The sequence below is a fragment of the Bufo gargarizans genome, chromosome 7 (assembly GCF_014858855.1).
Source record: "Bufo gargarizans isolate SCDJY-AF-19 chromosome 7, ASM1485885v1, whole genome shotgun sequence".
Taxonomy (NCBI): domain Eukaryota; kingdom Metazoa; phylum Chordata; class Amphibia; order Anura; family Bufonidae; genus Bufo; species Bufo gargarizans.
Genome location: NC_058086.1, coordinates 170,633,321 through 170,656,435, shown reverse-complemented (window position 1 = coordinate 170,656,435; position 23,115 = coordinate 170,633,321). Strand labels below are relative to the sequence as shown.

At 48.8% G+C, this 23,115-nt stretch overlaps 1 protein-coding gene across 3 annotated transcripts in view; it reads left to right on the top strand.

Annotated features, from left to right (window-relative positions):
• The first annotated feature begins 299 nt into the window (after positions 1 to 299).
• Positions 300 to 23,115, top strand: part of ITPR1 (inositol 1,4,5-trisphosphate receptor type 1) — a 104,522-nt gene continuing 81,706 nt past the window's right edge. For all 3 annotated transcript variants that reach the window (XR_006390858.1, XM_044301012.1, XM_044301011.1), the window contains exons 1-4: positions 300 to 432; positions 19,871 to 19,928; positions 20,265 to 20,367; positions 20,468 to 20,538. Coding sequence is in view for 2 of the 3 variants with exons in the window: in XM_044301012.1 (XP_044156947.1) it covers positions 20,276 to 20,367; positions 20,468 to 20,538 (163 nt within the window). In the remaining variant the exon portion in view is untranslated. The remainder of the gene's footprint in view (positions 433 to 19,870; positions 19,929 to 20,264; positions 20,368 to 20,467; positions 20,539 to 23,115) is intronic.

Sequence of the window (23,115 nt, the reverse complement as noted above, 5' to 3'; positions counted from 1 at the left end):
TATGGATTTTAGAAATTTCTATATTCAGTTAATTTTTGCGTCATAAGGATATGAAGGGAAATTGATTTTTTTTTTTACCCAATGAAACAAAATTGTCCCTTTTTGTCCTTCCAAAAAGTTGGGAGGCATGCTGCAAAGGTGGGCAGCAGGACTATCAGGATGGAGCACCTTGTGCCCCCCTCTAAAGTACATCCAGAGAGTCGGCATGACGTCACCAGCCGTCTGACCAATCAGCGCCGGAGAAAAGTTCTCCCATCCTTGAAGTAACGGGCCTGTGTGCCTCCTCTGGCGCGGGGCATGCCGGGAAGTGTAGTCGGCGGCCGAGGGATGCAGGACTACAATCCCCGCAGCCCATATAAAGCGCTTGAGCTGAGAGGAGGGGGCCAGAGCCGGGAGAGGAGCATGGATGCGCGGCGGAGCGGCAGCAGCCAGGTACGGGGCCCCTGCAGAGACATTGTATCTCTGCCGTCACCGGCATGTGGTGCAGCCTGGCACCGGACTGTGCCATCCTATAGGGTGCGGGGTCTGCAGGCAACAGGTGGCTGAATGGTGGGGGGCAGGGGTCCTGGGAAAGTTGGGGGGGGGGGGGGGTGCAATCCTGTGGATGTGGGGAGAGGATCTGTTGGTTCTGAGATTTTATGTTTGCACTAGGAGGATGTGACAGGGCATGAAGAGTTAATCCTGGCACCAGGAAGCCTGCACATTAAGGGTTAATGACTGTGCGCTCAGGTGGGCCCTGGGCTATCAGGTGGGCCCTGGGCTAGCGAGCGCTGATTCCAGGAGCCTCAGGCAGGTTGTTACAAGCTTTTATTTTTTTGTGTTAGCATTTTTATTTGGATTTTTTCCCTCCTGAGGATCTGTTGATGTGACCTGGTGATGATGAATCTCCTCCATGTGAGGAGTTGTAGTAACCTCGCTCCTCTTATCTGGTATCCAAGAACCTTCGACCTGGATCTCCGTGCTGGATGGCGATCTGATCCTTTACACTGCAGGCCGGCTGCTGCTGTTGCAAAACTACAACTCCCATCTTGCGTGGATATCCTGCAGCCACTGCATCTAGAGCTCGATAGTAAGGTGTGTGTCCTTGTGGCTCTTCAGCTGCCCTGCAACTACAACCCTCAGCATGTGCTAACCGCCTGGATTCTAACCTGATCGTTTGCAGTTAGGCCTATTCTAAGTGATCTGCTGGGACTTGTAGTGTCCCAGAACGCTGAGCACCTGCAGGTCGCTAACCACTGGGTGTTACGTTCTCTATCAGGAAAGGGATCCCGCCATGGACTGGAGGCGATCGGATCGCCATATACCGGCAAATAAATGGATATACGGAAGAAAAACTCCCTTACCGGCTCCAGCCCAGGATTCAATCCTATGTCAATGGATGCGGCGAGTGACTCCCACAATGGAGAACCAGGGTCCGGCGCGGCCTTAATCCGAACTGTGGACTTTATTGAAGCGTGCACATGCAATTAGACTGGGTTTCCTTGATGCGTTTCGGGCAACACTAGCTCTTTGTCAAAAGGGCTCGTGTTGCACGAAATGCGTCAAGAAAACCCAGTCTTTTTTTTTTATTGCATGTGGACGCTTCAATAAAGTCTACAGTTGGAGAAGCCCCATATACTGGCAGTGTAAACCGACGACCCTAATCATGTTTCTCGGAGGAAATGTGCGTCCCCACGGCTACAAAGCTGCTACATAACCTCACAATTAGCAGCGCAAGGTGTCCTAGAAAATGGGACTCCCTATAGTTAACCAAATGAACCCAAAAAAATGCCAGTTGACGTGGTGAAGAAGGGCACCAAGGAGCGCCATACCCTACATAACTTGAAAGACTCTCCTTCCAAGATGAACATAAAGTTGTAGCTCTGGCGCATAACCAGTAAAGCCGACAGAATGAAGGTCAATGGCGGCCGCCACATTATAACCTGGGCTCCACCGGAGACGCTTCAGAGCCTGATGCTGATAATACCCAGCTCAAACCGTCGCCAGCCGAGAGGCAGGGATCCTGGTCCAGATCCCTATATACAAGAACATATATAATTATATACAGGAGATACCCAGGTTATACCAGCTGTACATATATAATTATATACAGGGGATGCCCAGGTTATACCAGCTGTACATATATAATTATATACAGGAGATGCCCAGGTTATACCAGCTGTACATATATAATTATATACAGGAGATGCCCAGGTTATACCAGCTGTACATATATAATTATATACAGGAGATGCCCAGGTTATACCAGCTGTACATATATAATTATATACAGGAGATGCCCAGGTTATACCAGCATGCTCCATATCACTATATACAAGATGTATAACTTATACCAGCTGTACATATATAATTATATACAGGAGATGCCCAGGTTATACCAGCTGTACATATAGAATTATATACAGGAGATGCCCAGGTTATACCAGCTGTACATATATAATTATATACAGGAGATGCCCAGGTTATACCAGCTGTACATATATAATTATATACAGGAGATGCCCAGGTTATACCAGCTGTACATATAGAATTATATACAGGAGATGCCCAGGTTATACCAGCTGTACATATAGAATTATATACAGGAGATGCCCAGGTTATACCAGCATGGTCCATATCGCTGTATACAAGATTTTTATCTAGCATGAAAAGGAATTTTTTTTTATTTTATTTTTTTTCCTCCTAAAATGAAGAAAGTTGGCATTTGCCTCAAGGATAGTTTTTGTTCTCCTGGGTCAACGCTGCAGAAGAATGGGCTAAGGCTACTTTCACACTTGCAGCAGTGTGATCCGGCGGGCATTTCCGTCGTCTGAACTGCCCGCCGGATCCGCCGATTTGGATGTGACTGAAAGCATTTGTGAGACTGATGCGGATCCGTCTCTCCACTTGTCATTTTTATTTTATTTTTTTATTTTTATTCACATTTTTACCGGTCTGTGCATGCGCAGGCCGGAAGGACGGATCCAGCATTCTGGTATTTTAAATGCCGGCACTAATACATTCCTATGGGGGAAAAATGCCAGCATTCAGGTAAGTCTTCTGTTTTTTTTTCGCCGGCGATAAAACCGTAGCATACTACAGTTTTATCTTTTGCCTAATCAGTCAAAACGACTGAACTGAAGACGTCCTGATGCATCCTGAACAGATTCCTCTCCATTCAGAATACATGGGGATAAAACTGATCCGTTCTTTTCCGGTATAGAGCCCCTGTGACGGAACTCGGTGCCGGAAAAGAAAAAACGCTAGTGTGAAAGTAGCCTAAACTGGATGGAAACTACATTACTGTCACTATGACCTGTATAATTGTGCTGGTGGCGACTTTTGTTTTGTGCATGATGGTAAGTTGCAGAATAGTGAGTGCAGCTCTGGAGTATAATACAGGATGTAACTCAGGATAAGTAATGCATGTACAGTGACTCTACCTTTTTTATTTAGATGAATTCTTATAATATCCAGTTTACATCTCGTGGATGATTCTTATTCTACTAAGTCATTTGTGTAGCTTGGCCTAGCATTACACCTGTGCATAACTGTAGAACTACAAGGCTCAGCATGCCGTTGCTCGGGGTTGTTGGTGTCTCTTGTACATCACAGTTCGGCTTTGCGGTCTCTGCCGCTTTCCTCCGCTCTCCGCACTCCTCCTGATTTTTCTATTTATAGGATCACAAGACATTATTGTAACCAAGTTGAAGAGTATATTTTCATTCAATCACCTTCCTCCTCTGCATTCTGCACCATCTGGGAGGCTGCGCACACGCCACTGCTTTGGATAACTACATCTCTGTGTGGAGGTGAAGAGTAAACTTTGCCCAAGCCGGGAAGCCTCTTCCTTGGGGCACTCTGCTTTATGTGAGGCTTTTCCCTCTGCCCAGCGTCTCCTTGAAGTGCCAGGCGGCATCTGGACCCTGCTGTGGCGTCAATAACGGACTTTGTTTACATCAAATTGCAGTGAACTTCATCTTATCATAATACAGTAGAGTTATAAGAGGAGCAGCTGATATCAGTCACATATGATGTAATGTCTGGAGGTTATATCAGCGCTGGAGCGTTATAAGAGGAGCGGCTGATATCAGTCACATATGATATAATGTCTCTGGAGGTTATATCAGCGCTGGAGCGTTATAAGAGGAGCGGCTGATATCGGTCACATGTGATGTAATGTCTCTGGAGGTTATATCAGTGCTGGAGCGTTATAAGAGGAGCGGCTGATATCAGTCACATGTGATGTAATGTCTCTGGAGGTTATATCAGCTCTGGAGCGTTATAAGAGGAGCGGCTGATATCAGTCACATATGATGTAATGTCTCTGGAGGTTATATCAGCTCTGGAGCGTTATAAGAGGAGCGGCTGATATCAGTCACATATGATATAATGTCTCTGGAGGTTATATCAGCGCTGGAGCGTTATAAGAGGAGCGGCTGATATCAGTCACATGTGATGTAATGTCTCTGGAGGTTATATCAGCGCTGGAGCGTTATAAGAGGAGCGGCTGATATCAGTCACATGTGATGTAATGTCTCTGGAGGTTATATCAGCTCTGGAGTGTTATAAGAGGAGCGGCTGACTTGATGCAGTAATGTGAGTGCCTGGATTTGTGGAGCGCCGCACCGGGGCTTCTTTATTTTAGCAGAAAGGGATTTTCTCATTGATCCTTTAAGATGAGGCCCGGTCTGGTGGCGGGATCAGTCAGAGCTCTGGAGGCCTTATACTGGGGAAGAAATGCTGATTCTGTGCTTTAATATTTTATTTATTTTTATATTTTAATATCCAGGCCAGCACAGAACTAATGTGAAGCTCCGATAGCGAGTCGCCCTGTATTTGGTGTGAGCCTGTCGCGTTCCCTGCTGCCCGAACCTTACAGCTCTCCTGTACTGTTAAACTGCGGACCTTAGGTGTGCTGGCCCTTTAACAGGTAGATGGAGTCAGGTCTATATAGATAGTTGTCATGTTGGTCATACAGTCTTGACGTTCATTTCGGATGGGATATTTGCATTGCACTCACTTGTCAGCTTGGGACTTGTGGTTCTACACCAGGCATCAGCAACCCCCAGCACTCCAGATGTTCTGAAACTACAACTCCCAGTATCATGCTAAGTACATATGCTTGCTGGGAATTGTAGTTTCACAGCAGCTGGAGTTGCTGATCCCTGTTCTACACAATGTATCCAATGCTACCAGGTTTGATAGTCAGTTCCCTTTTCAAGATGATCAGGAATGACTTTGTACAATACCACAAAGAGACACTTTTTAATAGAAAACCCACAAGATGCATAAATATTGAAGGGCATCTCATCCTGCAGCCCGCCGCGCTTCCTGGCCCTCGCCGGTCTGACCGCTCGCCTTCTGTTTAAAAGGCTCTGCCGCATTTCTATCTCACAATCTTAACTCCTGATCGTAGAGCGTTCTGCTGTCTGTCCGCTTAATATGGGCGATTATATTGGGTGCCAGGACCTGCAAGATCCCCGATTATCGGTGTCGTGCCAGTCGCTGATCACTTTGTAGACCTTCCCCGGAATCCGTTCTGTTCCCTGATCTTGTGCGGAACAACCAAAAGCGCTGCACTGGTCCTCACCCGGGGTCTATTTTTGGGCTATGAATTCTAGGAATGTAAAGCCATAAACAGGACGTTTCATAAAATCGGTGCCAGTCGCTGATGTTCTGGACGCTCGCCGGATCACGGCCTGGACAACCACAGCTTCCTGACAGGACCCCGGTCTCCATATTATTGGGGGTTCTCTGTTCTAGGCTGTAGCGGCCATGTTCCCGTATGATGCTTTATACTGCAGGAAGTAGTGTGCGCTCCTCTCTGCAACTTTTCAGTTTTTCTGAATTTAAGGTTTCTGCTTGCTGTCAGTGAATACATTCCTGTTTTTATTTTGAGGCTGAAAACTCATTCTGAGCTAGTCCTACTTGCACTGTGTGTGGGGTTTGTTACAATGTATCAGTCTGGCATCTGAGCAGTAACACTCAAATGTGTTCCCAGGATGGATACATTGTACCCAGCAGCCGATAATACCTTGGAATAGGAAGTGCATGAGACCAGAGGACCGATCGCTGCTTTGGCATCTGTGCATGAAATGCTGCGACGCTTGTATCCGATGGGTGAAAATGGGGATATGTTCGGGGTCATCTCCTCCTTTGTGTCCACTCCAAGTCATGGCTTCAAAAACAACATAAAAAAAACTGAGGTCATTATTTGATCTGTGGGGGTCCGACACCTAGGACCCCTGCTGATCAGCTGTTTGAGAAGACACCGGTGCTCACGCCGCGGCCGTCTCTCTGCTCACCAACCACAGCGCCGTACATTGTATAGTGGCCGTGCTCGGTATCGCGCTCAGCCCCATTCTCCAATGCAGTTGCGCCTAGGCCAGGTGACCAATGACCGTGACGTCACTGGCCTAGGGAAAACGGAGAGAAGGCCGCGGCGCTACTGTGAGCTCCGGTGCTTCTCAAATGGCTGATCAGCGGCGGTCCTGAGTGTCGGACCCCACTGATCAGGTACCGGTGACCTTTCCTGAGGAAAGGTCATCAGTAGAAAAGCCTTTAAAGTTATGGCTCTTGGAATGCAACAATGACGTATGGCAAATATTGTTTGATCCCGAAGACCCAGCACAGGCCGTGACTTAAGGGGTTAAATAACGTACCGCATGTATGGCGGTTTACAGTATTTGGCCACTTTAAATACTGACATCCATTGACCCGCCTGGTTCTGCGTCACTCGGGATCTCGCTCTACGAGGGTTTTGTTCTGCATCGTGCATTATAGAAATGTTCGCCGCGTCTCCGGTGCCCTTGGCCTTGATGTGACGTTTTGTAGATGACGCCGTGCTGGATGCTATTGGCTGGCGTCGGATGCTGCTGGGTGAACCTACTTTGGCGCACAGAGTGTTTTTCTGACCCTTGCGTCCTTTACGAGTTAATGTTTCAATGAATTCAGCACCTGAGGTGCCGGCTTCTGCCGCGGAGTGTTTACTAATGACTTGCTAATTGGATGGCGTTTTCCCCTCTCCTCCTCGGGTCCGGTGTCCTGGCACAGCTGTGCGGTGCGCTGCGACGCTGCTTTATTTTCCCCTCTTCTCCTTCCTTGGTCTGATAGAAATAGTTTTCAGCCTAATTTGGTGATGGGTTAAGTAGGGCAGACTACCGTGCTGCAGACCTCCGGGAAGGGGGCTGGAAATCTGGCACGGTGTCTGTGGTGAGTGGCCCGGCTCATGGCGGTCCGTCACGCTGCGTTCACACGGGGAAGCTCTTCACTAAAATGTCTCGACTGTATCTTCAGGGACTTGAGACCTTGACCATTAGAAGTGTACGGTATTTGTTTCTTGTTCTGACGCGGTTTTTAGCGGGTTGTGGGTTGTGTTCAGACATGAGGTGCAGTTTTGCTGCAGCTTTGTTTTTTGCAGGTGACGCGTGTTTTCAAGCAACGTTTTAAGCTACTTTCACGTCATGGATCTGCAAAAAACGCTTCCGTTACAACAATACAACGGCATGCATCCGTCATGAACGGATCCGGTTGAATTATGTCTTCTATAGCCATGATGGATCCGTTATGAACTCCATGGAAAGTCAATGGGGGACGGATGCGTTTTCTGTTGTCAGAGAAAACGGATCCGTCCCCATTGACTTGCATTGTGTGTCAGGACGGATCCGTCTTGCTCCGCACCACATCGCGGACAGAAAAGCGCTGCTTGAAGTGATAGGAGCGCAACCAAATGGAATGCATTTTGTCCTTATTGACAATGAATGGGGACAAAACTGAAGCGTTTTCTTCCGCTATTGAGAGCCAATGACGGATCTCGATAGCGGAATTGAAAACGCTAATGTGAAAGTCGCCTTACTTGTCCAAACTGCGTGTGCATTAAAAACCGCCTATGATTATCCTGTGTGGCTTTTGGCAATTCATTCAGAACAGCTTTAGGGCTAATGCACACGAACATATTTTCTTTCAATGTCCGTTCAGTTTTGTGGACCATATACGGAACCATTCATTTTAGTGGGTCCGCAAAAAAAGGAAGTTACTCCATGTGCATTCAATTTCCCCATTTCCGTTCCGCAAAAAAATAAATAGAACATGTCCTATTATTATCCGCATTACGGACAAGGATAGCGCTGTTCTATTAGGGGCCAGCTGTTTTCAAAATGCATCCGGTCGTGTGCATGAGCCCTTACAGGACGCGACCAGGTACCAACACTGGGTGTCTGTAGCCTTGCACTTGACTGTTACAGTCCTGGGGACTTGTTGGTAGTGGTTGGAACTTTGTTTTCTAATAGAGATCCAAATCCTCTGAAGAGACATGGGTTTTAAAGCTACTATTCTGACCGCCTGCAGCCACCACTAGAGGGAGCTCTGTGTGTACTGATATTTTTCTATGAATTTCAATGTATGAACGGCATGCAGTAAGCTCGTGAGCTCCCCCTGCTGGTGGCTGCAGGCAGCATACTTCTTAAAGGAGTTTTCTGACTTTGCTGCAGCCTCCTCGCAGCTTGCCGAGCACAGTACTGTCCACTGTATAGAGGCCGTGCTTGGTATTGCAGCTCAGCTTGAATAGGACTAAGTGGCACCTAGGCCACGTGACCAATAAACGTGAGGGCTAACCTCCAGCACGTCAGCTGTGGTGAAACTATGACTCCCAGCATGCTCTATTCATTTCTATGGAGTTCTGAGAACAGCCAAGCAAGTGCATCTTGGGAGTTGTAGTTTTACCACAGCTGGAGTGCCGGAGGTTGGTCCTCAACGACCTAGGGTTAACTGTGAGGAGGCCATGGCCTCCACAAATGGCTGATCTGCATGGATCCCAGATGTGAGACCAAACGCCCATCCAGAGGACAGGTCCTCAGTATGAAGTCCAGAAACCCCTTTAAATCCGTGCTGGGGATTTGATGCTCTGTATCAGGAAAAGTTATGACCACTTTCATGTTTTTATCCAGAAATGCAGAATGTTGCACCTAAACCGACCTCTATCTCAGCAGGTTGTGAAGGGTTAGGACTCTGAGGAGCAGGTCGGCCCCAGGAGGTTTTTGGTTGCCGCTCGGTCTTCCAGGGATTGACTCTTCCCCTAGGAATGCCTTGGCACCATTCTTTCCATCATAATAACGAAAATCGTAAAATGTTCTTGCGGGATCCGATGGCTGCTGTGTTGTGCAATTTAGCTGGAAGCCAGTGCGCCCGACGGGTGGGCGCAGAAAGTAGACGAATTGTTTGCGCTGCCAAACCTGATGAGTGCGAGGATTAAGGAGACGGGAAAGATTTCCGTTACTTAACGCTTTGTCCTCACAGGGCTGGTGCAGCCCCTTTACCAAGATGGCCGCTGACGTACTGGTCCCATGTCTGGGTGGTCCCGTCCTGGGGCAGTGACCTGTGGGTGATGCAGCCCCATCCATGGGACGCTGATTGTCCGGCTCGCCACGTCCAAGGCTGAGCTCTTAACCCAGCCGCACCCTGTCCAGCCTGTCGGTGACCCTCGGATCTGGCCACGCGGGCGGCACCAATGCTGTGGGGTTTACGTGTCGTGGCTGCAGTTCTTGACGTTTTTCCTCTAACCCTCCACTCCTCATGCATATGCACCAGGGAGCTCTGTAAAGACATTGCCTGAATGCGAGGTAGAAGAGAAACCTGCGCACCGCGGCCCCTAATATCCGGGACACCACTGGTATTAATATCTAACTGGGCAAACTGGAATAGATGTAATTTTCAGAAAATAGGGCGACTGTTTGGGCCACTAAAGTAGGGCAAGTGCCTGGGATTCTGCAGGGAATTTATCAGGGACCATGGAGACCAAGCGGAAGCAAATCTTCAGCGCGCCCGGGGCCAAAGCTGCGCTCGGGGTGCGGGTCCTGGGGATGAATGCTCTGCAGCCGGCACTGGTTCTGTTGTCTCCTGTGTAATTGGTTTAAGGCAGGGTTTCTCAACTCCAGTCCTCAGGTCCCACCTACCGGTCAGGATTTCAGAATATCCCACAGAATGAATACCTGAGGTAAGTCCTGATGGATGGACACTAATTATATCACCTGCTCAATACTAAGGAAATCCTGAAAACATGTCCGGTAGGTGGGTCCCGAGGACCGGAGTTGAGAAACTCTGGTTTAAGGAGACCCGTCGGCTGCTCGCCACGCGTGGCTTGCTTTATGTAAAGGGCAGCTTATCCATTATAAAGGCTTCCTGGGCAGGGTGCTGCTCCCGCTGTAGACCCTTGTGAGCATGCGCTGCCCTGGAAGGAGCATGAGCAATAACTGTGCAGTGTTTACCCCCACAATGCACTGCAGTAGAACATGTGTGACAAGGGAGCCCCCATAACACAAATACAGCAGAAAAATTTGAATGCAGCTTTGGATGTGACTGGAGTATAAGGCCTAATGTTGCTCAGAAGATTTGTTTTACTTCTCTGAAGGCTGGACAGTTTTATGATGACAGTGAAGCCGCGTTCCTGGATTGAGGCCGGAGCCTCCGTATCTCCATCAGGCGGTCGTCTTTCCATGAATTCAACCTACGTCTCCATTCTGTGTAGGAAACGGAAACGCACAGCACATGGCGCAGGGGCTCGGCCAACCATAATGGACTATTTATAACCCACTTTGGCCGCCTGTTGGTGAGGAGTTGTCGCTTGCCACACGACCCCCTATTCCGGTGACGGATACAGCAGTTTAGCTCGTGTCCCTGGGAATAAGCGGCGGCGTCGATCTTCTGCTCGCTGTGACAGATTGTGACGAGCGACGTCCTAGTGACAGACTGCAGTGCTGTCACCTGGAAGCGCAGATCATCTCTCGCCATCTGCTCCGCACGTCTCATCACGGTGGCCATGTGCAATGTTCGGCCCCGGAGCCTCCATGAAGGACAGGAATGGAAATCTCTGATCTCGGCTCAAAGACAGAAATCCTGGTGTTCAGGGTTTCTTATCAGTGGCTGGAAAAGCTGGGTGTAAAATAAAACGGCGACCACGGCACAAAGGCTCAAACGCACGGTCCGCAAATCACCGATCCCAGCCGAGTGCACTGTAGAAGTGTCCTGGTCAGCAAAACTGGGTAGGACGTGTTCTATCTTCTGTGGGGCCGCAGAATGGACATACGGATGCGGACAGTACATGTTGTGCTGTCTGCAGCCACATTGAAATGAATGGATCCACATCCGATTTGCAAGAAATGTGGACCAAACTTTTGTTTGTGTGCATGAGCCCGAAGTCACACGACTCCCCTATAACATCACTATCTTATAATTCACATATAGTATTAATCTAATACATTATTGATCCTGAGTTACATCCTGTATTATCCTCCAGAGCTGCACTCACTATTCTGCTGGTGCAGTCACTGTGTACACACATTACTTATCCTGTACTGATCCTGAGTTACATCCTGTATTATCCTCCAGAGCTGCACTCACTATTCTGCTGGTGCAGTCACTGTGTACACACATTACTTATCCTGTACTGATCCTGAGTTACATCCTGTATTATACCCCAGAGCTGCACTCACTATTCTGCTGGTGCAGTCACTATGTACAGTCGTGGCCAAAAGTTTTGAGAATGACACAAATATTAGTTTTCACAAAGTTTGCTGCTAAACTGCTTTTAGATCTTAGTTTCATTTGTTTCTGTGATGCAGTGAAATATAATTACTCGCACTTCATACGTTTTAAAGGCTTTTATCGACAATTACATGGCATTTATGCAGAGTCAGTATCTGCAGTGTTGGCCCTTCTTTTTCAGGACCTCTGCAATCCGACTGCGCATGCTCTCAATCAACTTCTGGGCCAATTCCTGACTGACAACCCATTCTTTCATAATCACTTCTTGGAGTTTGTCAGAATTAGTGGGTTTTTGTTTGTCCACCTGCCTCTTGAGGATTGACCACAAGTTCTCAATGGGATTAAGATCTGGGGAGTTTCCAGGCCATGGACCCAAAATGTCAACCTTTTGGTCCCCGAGCCACTTGGTTATCACTTTTGCCTTATGGCACGGGCTCCATCGTGCTGGAAAATGCATTGTTCTTCACCAAACTGTTGTTGGATTGTTGGAAGAAGTTGCTGTTGGAGGGTGTTTTGGTGCCATTCTTTATTCATGGCTGTGTTTTTGGGCAGAATTGTGGGTGAGCCCACTCCCTTGGATGAGAAGCAGCCCCACACATGAATGGTCTCAGGATGCTTTACTGTTGGCATGACACAGGACTGATGGTAGCACTCGCCTTTCCTTCTCCGGACAAGCCTTTTTCCTGATGCCCCAAACAATCGGAAAGAGGCTTCATCGGAGAATATGACTTCGCCCCAGTCCTCAGTCCAGTCACCATATTCTGCAGAAGATCAATCTGTCCCTGATGTTTTTTTGGAGAGAAGTGGCTTCTTTGCTGCCCTTCTTGACACCAGGCCATCTTCCAAAAGTCTTGGCCTCACTGTGCGTGCAGATGCGCTCACACCTGCCTGCTGCCATTCCTGAGCAAGCTCTGCACTGGTGGCACTCCGATCCCGCAGCTGAGTCCTCTTTAGGGGACGATCCTGGCGCTTGCTGGACTTTCTTGGACGCCCTGAAGCCTTCTTAACAAGAATTGAACCTCTTTCCTTGTTGATTGAGGTGCAATCTTAGTAGCCACAATATCCTTGCCTGTGAAGCCATTTTTATGCAACGCAATGATGGCTGCACGCGTTTCTTTGCAGGTCACCATGGTTAACAATGGAAGAACAATGATTTCAAGCATCACCCTCCTTTTAACAGGTCAAGTCTGCCATTTTACCCCAATCAGCCTGACATAATGATCTCCAGCCTTGTGCTCGTCAACATTCTCACCTGAGTTACCAAGACGATTACTGAAATGATCTCAGCAGGTCCTTTACTGACAGCAATGAAATGCAGTGGAAAGGTTTTTTGGGGATTAAGTTAATTTTCATGGCAAAGAAGGACTATGCAATTCATCTGATCCCTCCTCATAACATTCTGGAGTATCTGCAAATTGCTATTATAAAAACTTAAGCAGCAACTTTTCCAATATTTATGTAATTCTCAAAACTTTTGGCCACGACTGTATATACATTACTTACCCTGTACTGATCCTGAGTTACATCCTGTATTATACTCCAGAGCTGCCCTCACTATTCTGCTGCTGCAGTCACTGTGTACATACATTACTTATCCTGTACTGATCCTGAGTTACATCCTGTATTATACTGCAGAGCTGCACTCACTATTCTGCTGGTGCACTCACTGTGTACATACATTACATTACTTATCCTGTACTGATCCTGAGTTACATCCTGTATTATACTCCAGAGCTGCACTCACTATTCTGCTGGAGGATCAGTACAGGATATATAAGCTGTACATTGATTGCGTCCATCCTGTTCTCCTGCTATGTGGATCCAGAAGGCAAGAACCCTTATGAAGTAGAAGCACATTTTCCTCATCCTAGGAGTGGGAATTAAGTTTCTTTCTGACTAAGGCCTCATTCACAGGCGGCACAATGTGCCCTATTTTTGTCTGTATTTACGGATCCTTCACGTCCATTAGTCTATGGGTCCGTGTTTCATCTGTAGTTAACGGAGATGCTCTGGAAATCAGATTTCAGCTGTCCAGTGTCCATGAAACATGGATATGACACGCGGAGAGTGAAAAATGGACACGCGGATTCTTCACAGATAAATCACTGACTATCTCTTCATGAATTTCAACGTGTACTTGGGAAGGAGTCCTTAGTCTGGGAATCGGAATCGCTCCTGGGACCTGCACCCCCTGACCTCTCACACTGTGGGCCCCTCTTCTCTTGACTCCACCATCGCCTCCTTCTCTTGACTCCACCATCGCCTCCTCTTCTCTTGACTCCACCATCGCCTCCTCTTCTCTTGACTCCACCATCGCCTCCTCTTCTCTTGACTCCACCATCGCCTCCTCTTCTCTTGACTCCACCATCGCCTCCTCTTCTCTTGACTCCACCATCGCCTCCTCTTCTCTTGACTCCACCATCGCCTCCTCTTCTCTTGACTCCACCATCGCCTCCTCTTCTCTTGACTCCACCATCGCCTCCTCTTCTCTTGACTCCACCATCGCCTCCTCTTCTCTTGACTCCACCATCGCCTCCTCTTCTCTTGACTCCACCATCGCCTCCTCTTCTCTTGACTCCACCATCGCCTCCTCTTCTCTTGACTCCACCATCGCCTCCTCTTCTCTTGACTCCACCATCGCCTCCTCTTCTCTTGACTCCACCATCGCCTCCTCTTCTCTTGACTCCACCATCGCCTCCTCTTCTCTTGACTCCACCATCGCCTCCTCTTCTCTTGACTCCACGGTCTCGCTGCTCTTACAGTAAAGAACCTTCTTCTGTGTTGGTGGAGAACCTTCTTCTCTGTAGATGTGGTGGACGCCTCTCGTTACATCCTGGATATAATTAGATGAGATCTGGATTATTTTTATATTTGGTTATCGCTCCTCCACGTGTTTTGACCCTGCCCCCCCCCCCCCCCCCCCCTAAATGAGCCTAATTTTACCTCTGAACATAAATCCGAATGAATTGTAAAACGTCCAATATTCCCTCTGGAGGTTTTCTCAGTTTCCCATGATTCCGGCCTCCTCGCTGACTGTTTCCCGGTTAGTAATCGTTTACTGCTGGAATTGACTATATTGCATCTAGATGGCAAATTTGCAGACCTGCAGCTGATTGCACCTCGTACCCGTATCGTCGCCGTTCTCACCACTGCAGGCAAAACCGACACTTCCATGTCACCTGATCGCCGCGGATCACTTCCAGTCTTCTCACGTCCTTTGATTGTTATCAGCTATGCTGGTACCTGGGGACGAGCTTCCCACAGCAATCTGCCGGCCACCTCTGCAAAACTACAACCCCCAGCATGCTGCAGAGCCCCAGGTGGAGCCCAGAGCTGTTACATTGTATCATTTATAGTGGCTGCACGTGTCTGGTATGACACTTGAATGGGTCCGCAATCTGGGAGATGCGGTGCGGAACAGAGGCGCGGATCGGAAGCACTACGCAGTGCTTCTGTGGGGTTTCTGCACCGCAAAAATAGTGCCTTGCGGTACCGACCGTCTGATGCGGATCACGGACCCCATTCAAGTGAATGGGTCCATGATCTGCATGCGACATAGTTACACATCAGTATTCAGTCACTGATTGAACCTGAACCAGCATCGGATCCTCCACAGACAAAAGGTTTAGGGCTCATTCATATGATCAGGGGCGGACCCATTCAATTCAATGGGTCCTCAAAGTATGCGGACGGCACACTGTGTGCAGTCCGCATCCGTTGTTCCGTTCTGCGGCCCCACAAAAAAGAGAGCGCATGTGCTATTGCGGACAAGAATGCACTCAGGCCAGTATCCGTGTTTTGCGGATCCACAATTTGCAGACGACAAAACCCTATAGTAGTCTGAGCCCTTAGGCCCCTTTCACACGAGCGAGTTTTCCGCATTTCCGCATCCGTTCTGCGTTGCATAAAAAATGCAGAATGTTCTATGTTCTGGGTTTTTCACGCAGCCCTGGCCCCATAGAAGTGAATAGGGCTTCAGTGAAAAACGCTTTGCAACCGGGAGCAAGTGCAGATGCGATGATGTTTTTAAACCTTCAGTGTTTTTAGCACGCGCGTGAAAAACGTATCAAAACGCATTGCACCCGCATGGAAATAACTGAACACAATTGCAGAAAAAACGGACTGAATTTGCTTGCAAAATGGTGCGAGTTTCACTGAACGCATCCGGACCTAATCCGTCACGCTCGTGTGAAAGGGGCCTAAGGCCTCTTGCGCACGGATGTATTGGTTCCGTTCAATGTACAGGTGGTGGCTGGGACGGATCCAGACCCATTCAACTTGATCCGTCCGTTCCGCAAAAAGAGAACTTATTCTATCTTTTTGTGGATCAGAACCCCACGGAAGCACTCCGTAGTACTTCAGTACGTAGTTCAGTGGGGTTCCGTTCCGTACTGCACCGCATCTCCGGATTTGTGGACCCATTCACTTGAATGGGTCCACATCTGTCATGCGGAATGCACACGGCCGGTGCCCCGTGTATTGCGGAACTGCCGTATGCGGCCACGGGAGCACTACGGCCATGGGAAAGATCTGCTCCTGTTCTGGGTTTAGAGCCGCACCGGGTTTTTGATAGAAATCACTGCCGTGTGAATGAGACGTCAGTATGGAGTCTCCCCTCTTTCTCTGCTTGCTGTCAGCAAACGGTAACTGTTTACATCTAAATCTTGCTTTATTCCATTTTTACTGCACTGATGTAACAGGACAAGTGCGAGGTGGGCGCCCATGATGTGCTCTGCTCACAAGGCTTGGATACTAAACTTCAGCTGTGACGTTTTGGCTGAGGGCTCGTGCCCGTATTGCTGCCCAGAAAATACGTACATGCGGTCATGTGCCTGAGCCCTCAGTTTCATGGTCCGTTCCTGGGTGTGCAGACTGTGCAGGAGCTTATCCTTTTACCTCTGTTTGCAAGGGCCTGGACACTGCTCCCCCTTATGCCAGTGACCGGACCCCCACCAACATGATATCTTGGATCAAGCCATTTTCACCGAAGCCTCCAACCATGATCTGTCCTGGATTTAAAAAAGTTGCTGCAGTCTTCTAAACACAGCGCCCCCGCCTGTCCACAGGTTGTGTGCGGTACTGCATTATAGCCCTGTTTACATCAGAGGAGCTGCAATACCAGGTATGGCGCAGTTTTTGGAAGAAAGTAGCCATGTTCCCTTATTCTGAGCTTGGTTGTAGCCAATCGCCTCTGTGCATTGGGATTGTTCCTGGATGTTGGGGATCCACACAGAAGTCAGAACTTAAAGGCGTTGCTCTTGGTTCTTGCTGTTATGGGGGGGGGGGCACACTAATGATCATATGCCGGGGTACAAACTAGATCTTCGCCTCTGGTGCATGATTTGTTTGAACTCCATTCATGACTGATGCTGGGGCTGCAGTACATGTTGAGAGTTGTAGTTTGGGAGGCCATTGCACCAGGCATTGTCGACATTGCAGAAATTATTTTGTACTACAAATCTGTAATTGGTTCATTATTTTCCATAAATGTCATAATCCTCACTGAAGCAGAGCTGGGGCGACGTCTGCGGCTGATCGGCACTGCTGGCGCCCATCGATCGCTCGCTGACAGTTCGAGGTGGGGTTGCCGTGCCTCTGGGTCACCTGCAGTCGATGAGTCTTCCCCCTTCCCCCAATAATCTTGATATTTAGATCTCTGGAGTGCCCCATCTGCGCTCACATCACGGTGTCACATCGGCTTGGACGACCGCCCCCCCCTCAGAGATAATGAGCGACTGAAGCATTTTTGAGTCATTAAATCTCTTTGCTGCCAGTTCTCCGCAGATCGCTCCTCTGTGACGTGACTCCCGGCAGCTGGATTTTCACAAAGTCCTAAAAATAGAGCCACAAATTTCAAGGGCTTTGGGGAAATGAAGATGAGGACGGTCCGTGGCAGCCCACCTGGCGCTTGACCGAGGCTCTCTGGGGCCCCTGCCGGGCTGCGTCTCACTAGTATTTTGTCCCGTTGTGTTTCGCATTAGTCGGTGGGTCACGTATGTTCCTGTCTGGTTGGAGCTGCTGCTTCGTTTGTCTTTCTCGTGTTCTATACTTTGATGGTAGGGGGTCTTGGGTACCCCCTGCCTGGTGCAGTATTACCAAGCGCTAGAAACGGGATGATGGCGATTTCTTCTGACTCTTAAACATGCACGCACCCCCGGCGGAGCGGAATTGTCCACGACCAGACCCCTCTGTTACCTCTGACTTCACTCACGCCGATTGTCTCTTATTAAAATGCCAGATCCCTGTGTCCTGGATTTCTGCCGCCGATACAGGGTCGGGGGGCTACCCCCTACCCATAAGGGTCACCGACCTGTTCGGCTGCCTTTATCTTGTGTATGGGCCCCGACTGGGGCTACGGAGTTAACATGGGGAAAATCTCACAACCAAAAGATCATCTGAGTGTGAACAGCCCCCCAGACTGGGTACAGAACCGTAATCCCGCTAGGGATTGATGATATCGACCCTCTATTTGCTCCTCGCCTCGTTACGTGCTGTATTATTGCTCCTCTTGGAGGTGACTATTCTCCTTCTCTTTGGCAGACGCTCGTGTCCTGTGATTGTCGCCGCCGTCGCACGTTTCCTTCTTGGATCCTTTAACAATGAAGGAGAAAATGCCAAACTTGGGTAGAATCTGCGCAGTGGAGTCTCTCGGCCGCTGCCGGTTTTATGAGCTCTTTAGGGGTTATTTATTCAAGGTTTCCGCTTGTCCTAGAATCTCATCAGGATCTCGTCTCCAGAGGTTGTTAAAGTTAAGTTTTTGGTAGTTTGCGCCAGTGAAATTCTGCCCGACTGCCGCCGTGTCCTGTATGAAGGGGCTGTGCTGCGTGGGAGGTCCGGTTTTATATGCAGAGACTTCTATAAAGATGGCGGCAGGTCCTGGATCATAACAGTTATTTTGTAGACTGCGGCGCTCGTAAAACTGTCCATGGATCGTGATGACAAACTCGGTGGAGCCCCTCGTCTACAGTAGGGCGTTCCAGCCCTGCCCCCCATTATTGCCACATCTGGCCTGAGACCACGTGGCCAGCCGTCTGTGGACATGGCTTAAAACATTCCACTTGCATTGGATGCACATTCGTTAGGATATGGGCATGAAATCTGCACCTGACCGTGTGAACCTGGCCTAATGGTGCTGAAGCGAGACACATGGAACACAGCTTTCCTGCGATCAAGGCCTCATGATAATGGAAGGTTCTCTGCACTGGAGATAGATGGAGGAGGAAGAGTTTCTGCACGTCCGTGTGTGTGGATCCGCAAAACACTGACATCGGACCGCACATCGCCTGCACTTAATAGAAAATGCCTATTCTTGTCCGCAATTGCGGACAAGAATAGGACATGTTCTATATTTTTCAGGATCGCAATTCCGGATCTGGGCTGCCCCATAGAAATGAATGGGTCCGCAATTCTGTTCCGCAAAATGCGGAACAAAATTGCTGACGTGTGAATGGACCCTAATATTACTCGTATGCTTAAAAAATGGCTGCTAATGGTGACCGCCTTCCACCATATAGGAGAGGGCAGCAGGTCGTGAGCGCTGTGCCAGGCAGACAGAACAGGAGGCATTCCCTGGTGGTCGTGTGGATGGCGCTCGCCTCCTGGATGAGTTTGTCTGAAAGTCAAAACCCTCCGTCCCCAGGGACATAATGTGTCTAGAATCCAGGATCCGTCATGGGTTTTTCAGCTTCCCTCTCCTGCTGCGATGCTACAGGTGATGGCCGCCATCACTAGGACTGCAGCATTCCTCTTCCACTCAGAACAACGTCCATTGTGTTTTGTTACATTTTTGACTACATTGTAACAATGTTGCCAGAGCAGTGTCTGCTGGAGATGCATTGTATTGTATGGTAGTCTCACCGTCCACAGGGACGCGTATCGCATGTCCCGCTGCTAGGCCGGCGATATCGCTCCTCACTGCTCGTGTTAACCGCGGGGGGCGCCCTTTACCACGCGTCCTCCCAATGCTCCTTTATCAGGTGACTAAGTTCTCATTGATCATGGTGACTATTTTGCGGTGAAGGCCGACGTCCCCACCCATTGTGCACAGACATTATCTTATCGCCATACACACGCCTTCTCCTTTCTCACCGCAGTGTAACGTATGGCATGTTTGTAGACAAGGCTTTACCCTAAGACATAGCAATGGGTTGTGTCATAGATGGGTGATCGCTGCGTCCGTCTAGACTCCTTCCCTGACGCGCTGGATCTGAGCAGGAGCCCCCCACATTGGCACCCATTGGTGGTGCGTTGACTCCATGAGGCTGTGGGTTTTGTGGTGTTTGCATTTTTCTGGCTTTATCCATTTGAATAAAAAAAAGTGCTTATTTTTATTTAATTTTTTCTTTTTCAGGGCAGCAGGCGACTTCTGTGAGGCCGGCACACCTTGGCGTTGACACCGAGGATTCCAGGTGTGTAAAGCTCAGACCACGACTACCACCTCTCCTGGGGAACCTAAGGACTCTTCCGTGGTGCTTGGTGACCCTCGTATCTTCCCTCCCCCTTTGCACCATGGTCCTCTCTGTAAAGTCGCGTCTGCCCTGGTTCCTTTGCGATCAGCGTCCGGGATGCTGGACGCTTCTCAGATCCTCGAGCTGCGCAGGAGGGAGGTGGGAAAATGCAGAGATTACAGCGTGTCCTGACAGAGGGCGAGCTGGCACGGGATGCTGCCGTCAGTCATACAAGCGCCAGTGTCACCTTGGCATCGTCCTTGTTCTATCACTCTCTTAATTATTTATTTCTTTCAGGATCAGCGAACATGTCGGACAAGATGTCGAGTTTTCTCCATGTGGGGGATATTGTGTCCCTGTATGCCGAGGGGTCGGTGAACGGCTTTATCAGCACGTTGGGGTGAGAGATCGGTTTGAATGTAGAATTGCGGTGGGGATCATTCTGGACTCTTGTGGCTCCAGTGATGTTGCTCCATTTCTGATGTTTTGTTTCTTTGCAGTTTGGTGGACGACCGTTGTGTGGTACAGCCTGAAGCCGGGGACCTCAATAACCCACCCAAAAAGTTTCGAGGTAATTGCTGGCTATTGTATGAGGGAGGGGTACTTGTTTTCCTTGTGTTGCATTCACACACAATAGATTTAATATCCCCTCCCGGATCTATTATAACTATGCCTCCTTCACAGAAATGCGGAACGGACATGCAGATGCGGACAGCACGCAGCGTGCTGTCTGCGTTTTTTTTTTTTTTTGCGGACCTGTGGAAATGAATGGATCCGCATCAGTTCTGCAAAAAATATGTAGATTGGAAGCAGAGCAAAAATACAGTAGTGTGAATGGGGCCTTAGGGAGATCCAGTTGACGTGGGATGTCTTGCCCCCAAGGTTACCTGCTGCTTTTAGGTAGTCAACCTGTAAGTCAAGGTCTGAGTAATTAAACAAGACCAGGGGTATCAGCCAGGTGGCTTTTCGCGGTTGGGTCTAAGATCCGCAATGGCAGCAGGTTTCACAAGACTGCATGCCGCTTTGGTGGCACTAAGTTTTAGCCATTAGAAATATTCAGCTTTTGCGGTCGTGGGAAAGATGGGCAGTGATGCTTGAGGATGCGGAGTGCCAACCTCCACTGCGTGGTGATGCACGTTACCTGCACTGATACATTGTAACAAATCGGAACAGGGCTTTGCAGCGTTGCCCTGACGATATATTCCTCTGCTATCCCCATTCTCTCGCCCCCGCCCCCCTTAGCCCCTGTCTGGGTCCCTCTCATCATCCACCCCCTCCTGCCTGTATCTTCTGCCTTGGGCTTTCCTGCAGCAGTTTCCTTCTAATGTAAGCAGACTGCTCAGTGTCTTGGAACAATCTGACTCGTTTCTGGGATTCACCCATCTCCTTACTGTAAGGCTCCAGTATAAAGTGTCAGGTACCTGGAATCCTTGCATGCTGCAGAGCCCAGTACGTGTTCTCCCGTCTTCTGGAGCGATGGCTTCCTCCTCAAGGAGTTTACATACCAGGGTGTTGGAACTATATACACAAAACCGGCTGCTACAAAGTGGCGTCCTGCCTGCACAGACCTGTTCCACCTTTTCCCTGGTTACTAGATTACTAGGGTTCAGCTGTCTCAATGCTCATTGCTCCCTAAAGGGCGTCTGAACCTTATAATCCTCCTGCACCATTATAAGATCTGTATTTTTTATTTATTTTTTGTCATGTGGCGGTTATTGGTCACACATGATGTAAATGTCTCTGGAGCATCTCAGCGAAAGACCTAAAGTAGTGGTCATGGGGGGCAGGGAGGTTTCTGTAGCAGAGAGCAATAGGTAGAAATCTACTTCTGATCAGCGGCAGACTGGGAACTTGTTGTGGTCCAAGTAGGCCAGACCAGCAATACCGTAGTGTTGCACAATACATCACACTAACAGAAAGAAATACCGCAATGCAGCACAAAATGTTGCCCCTCTGTGGTGACCAGTGCCATGCAGGAGAATACAGCTCTGCATACCTCTACATCAGAGGAAACATCCCTGGATGTAAGAAGTTCAGTCCTCATCTTCTCCATTCAGCCCAGACCACATGACAACCTCTGAGGACAGCAATACAGTTGAGTCCAGGAGGTCATCTGTGGCCACCGGCCTGATACATGGGCACCTCCCTTTTCTGGGAGCATCAGATCTTTACCCAGCTCAGGCAGCACCCTGGGCATCAGCCCACCAGGAATTCACCCTGTGGGGTCTATTGCCAGTCCGTCCCCGCATCTGATAGGAGAAATATGGCATTTTCATAAAGTTAGTCTTTCGTAAAAAAACAAAACCTGACTTTTTTAAGTACATTAAAGTACTAATCCTTATTTCTATCATGTATTATACTCCAGAGCTGCGCTCTCAGTTCTGCTGGTCGTTTTTAGAAGCAGTCCACAAACTCATTGTTTGGCTGAGATTCTTTGTCAGGGGCAGTTATTTTTATTCTCATTACATTCTGAGTAGTGTCCTCTTTACATCTGACCCTTGGAGATTTCAGCTCTGAAGCCAGCAGAATTGACAGCTGCTCTGGTGTATAATGCATATGATGCTTCCAGCATTTGTAGCTCCTTTCTGCCCTGATTCCTGTCCGTCCTGCGCTGGCACAGAATTCAGCGGCTGCGGTTCAGTGATCCACAAAGCACAATGATTTGTGTAAAAGCTTTTATGGAGGTTTCTGGTTGTGCGTTAATCTGAGGCTCCGGCTGCAGATTTATTTATTTTTGCTGTGCACTGGCACAGAAAGGGTTAACCCTCCTTTATACACAGCTTATGGAGCTCCGTGGAGATTGCTGATTTGCTTTTTCCGCTTCTCCTTCCCTCTCGTGTTCATGTATTAACCTCAATTCTCCTGATTCCTGTCCTTCCCATCAGCCTCTGCTCTGGACGCCGCTATCCATAACAGATTGCGATGCCTGACAGCAGAGGGCGGTAGACTACATTCAGCAGTCCGCGTGAAATGGCTGATAACGGGGGGGATTAAAGAGGGTAAATTCATAAAATGCTTGCCCCCCCCCCCCCCCCCCCCTACAGTGTCACACTGGCTGCTGAGGACCTCTAGACACGTTTGCACTTTTGGGTCCATGGTCCTTTTAAGACATGGAAATCCCCATCATCTGTTCCTAGTATAAATGCTT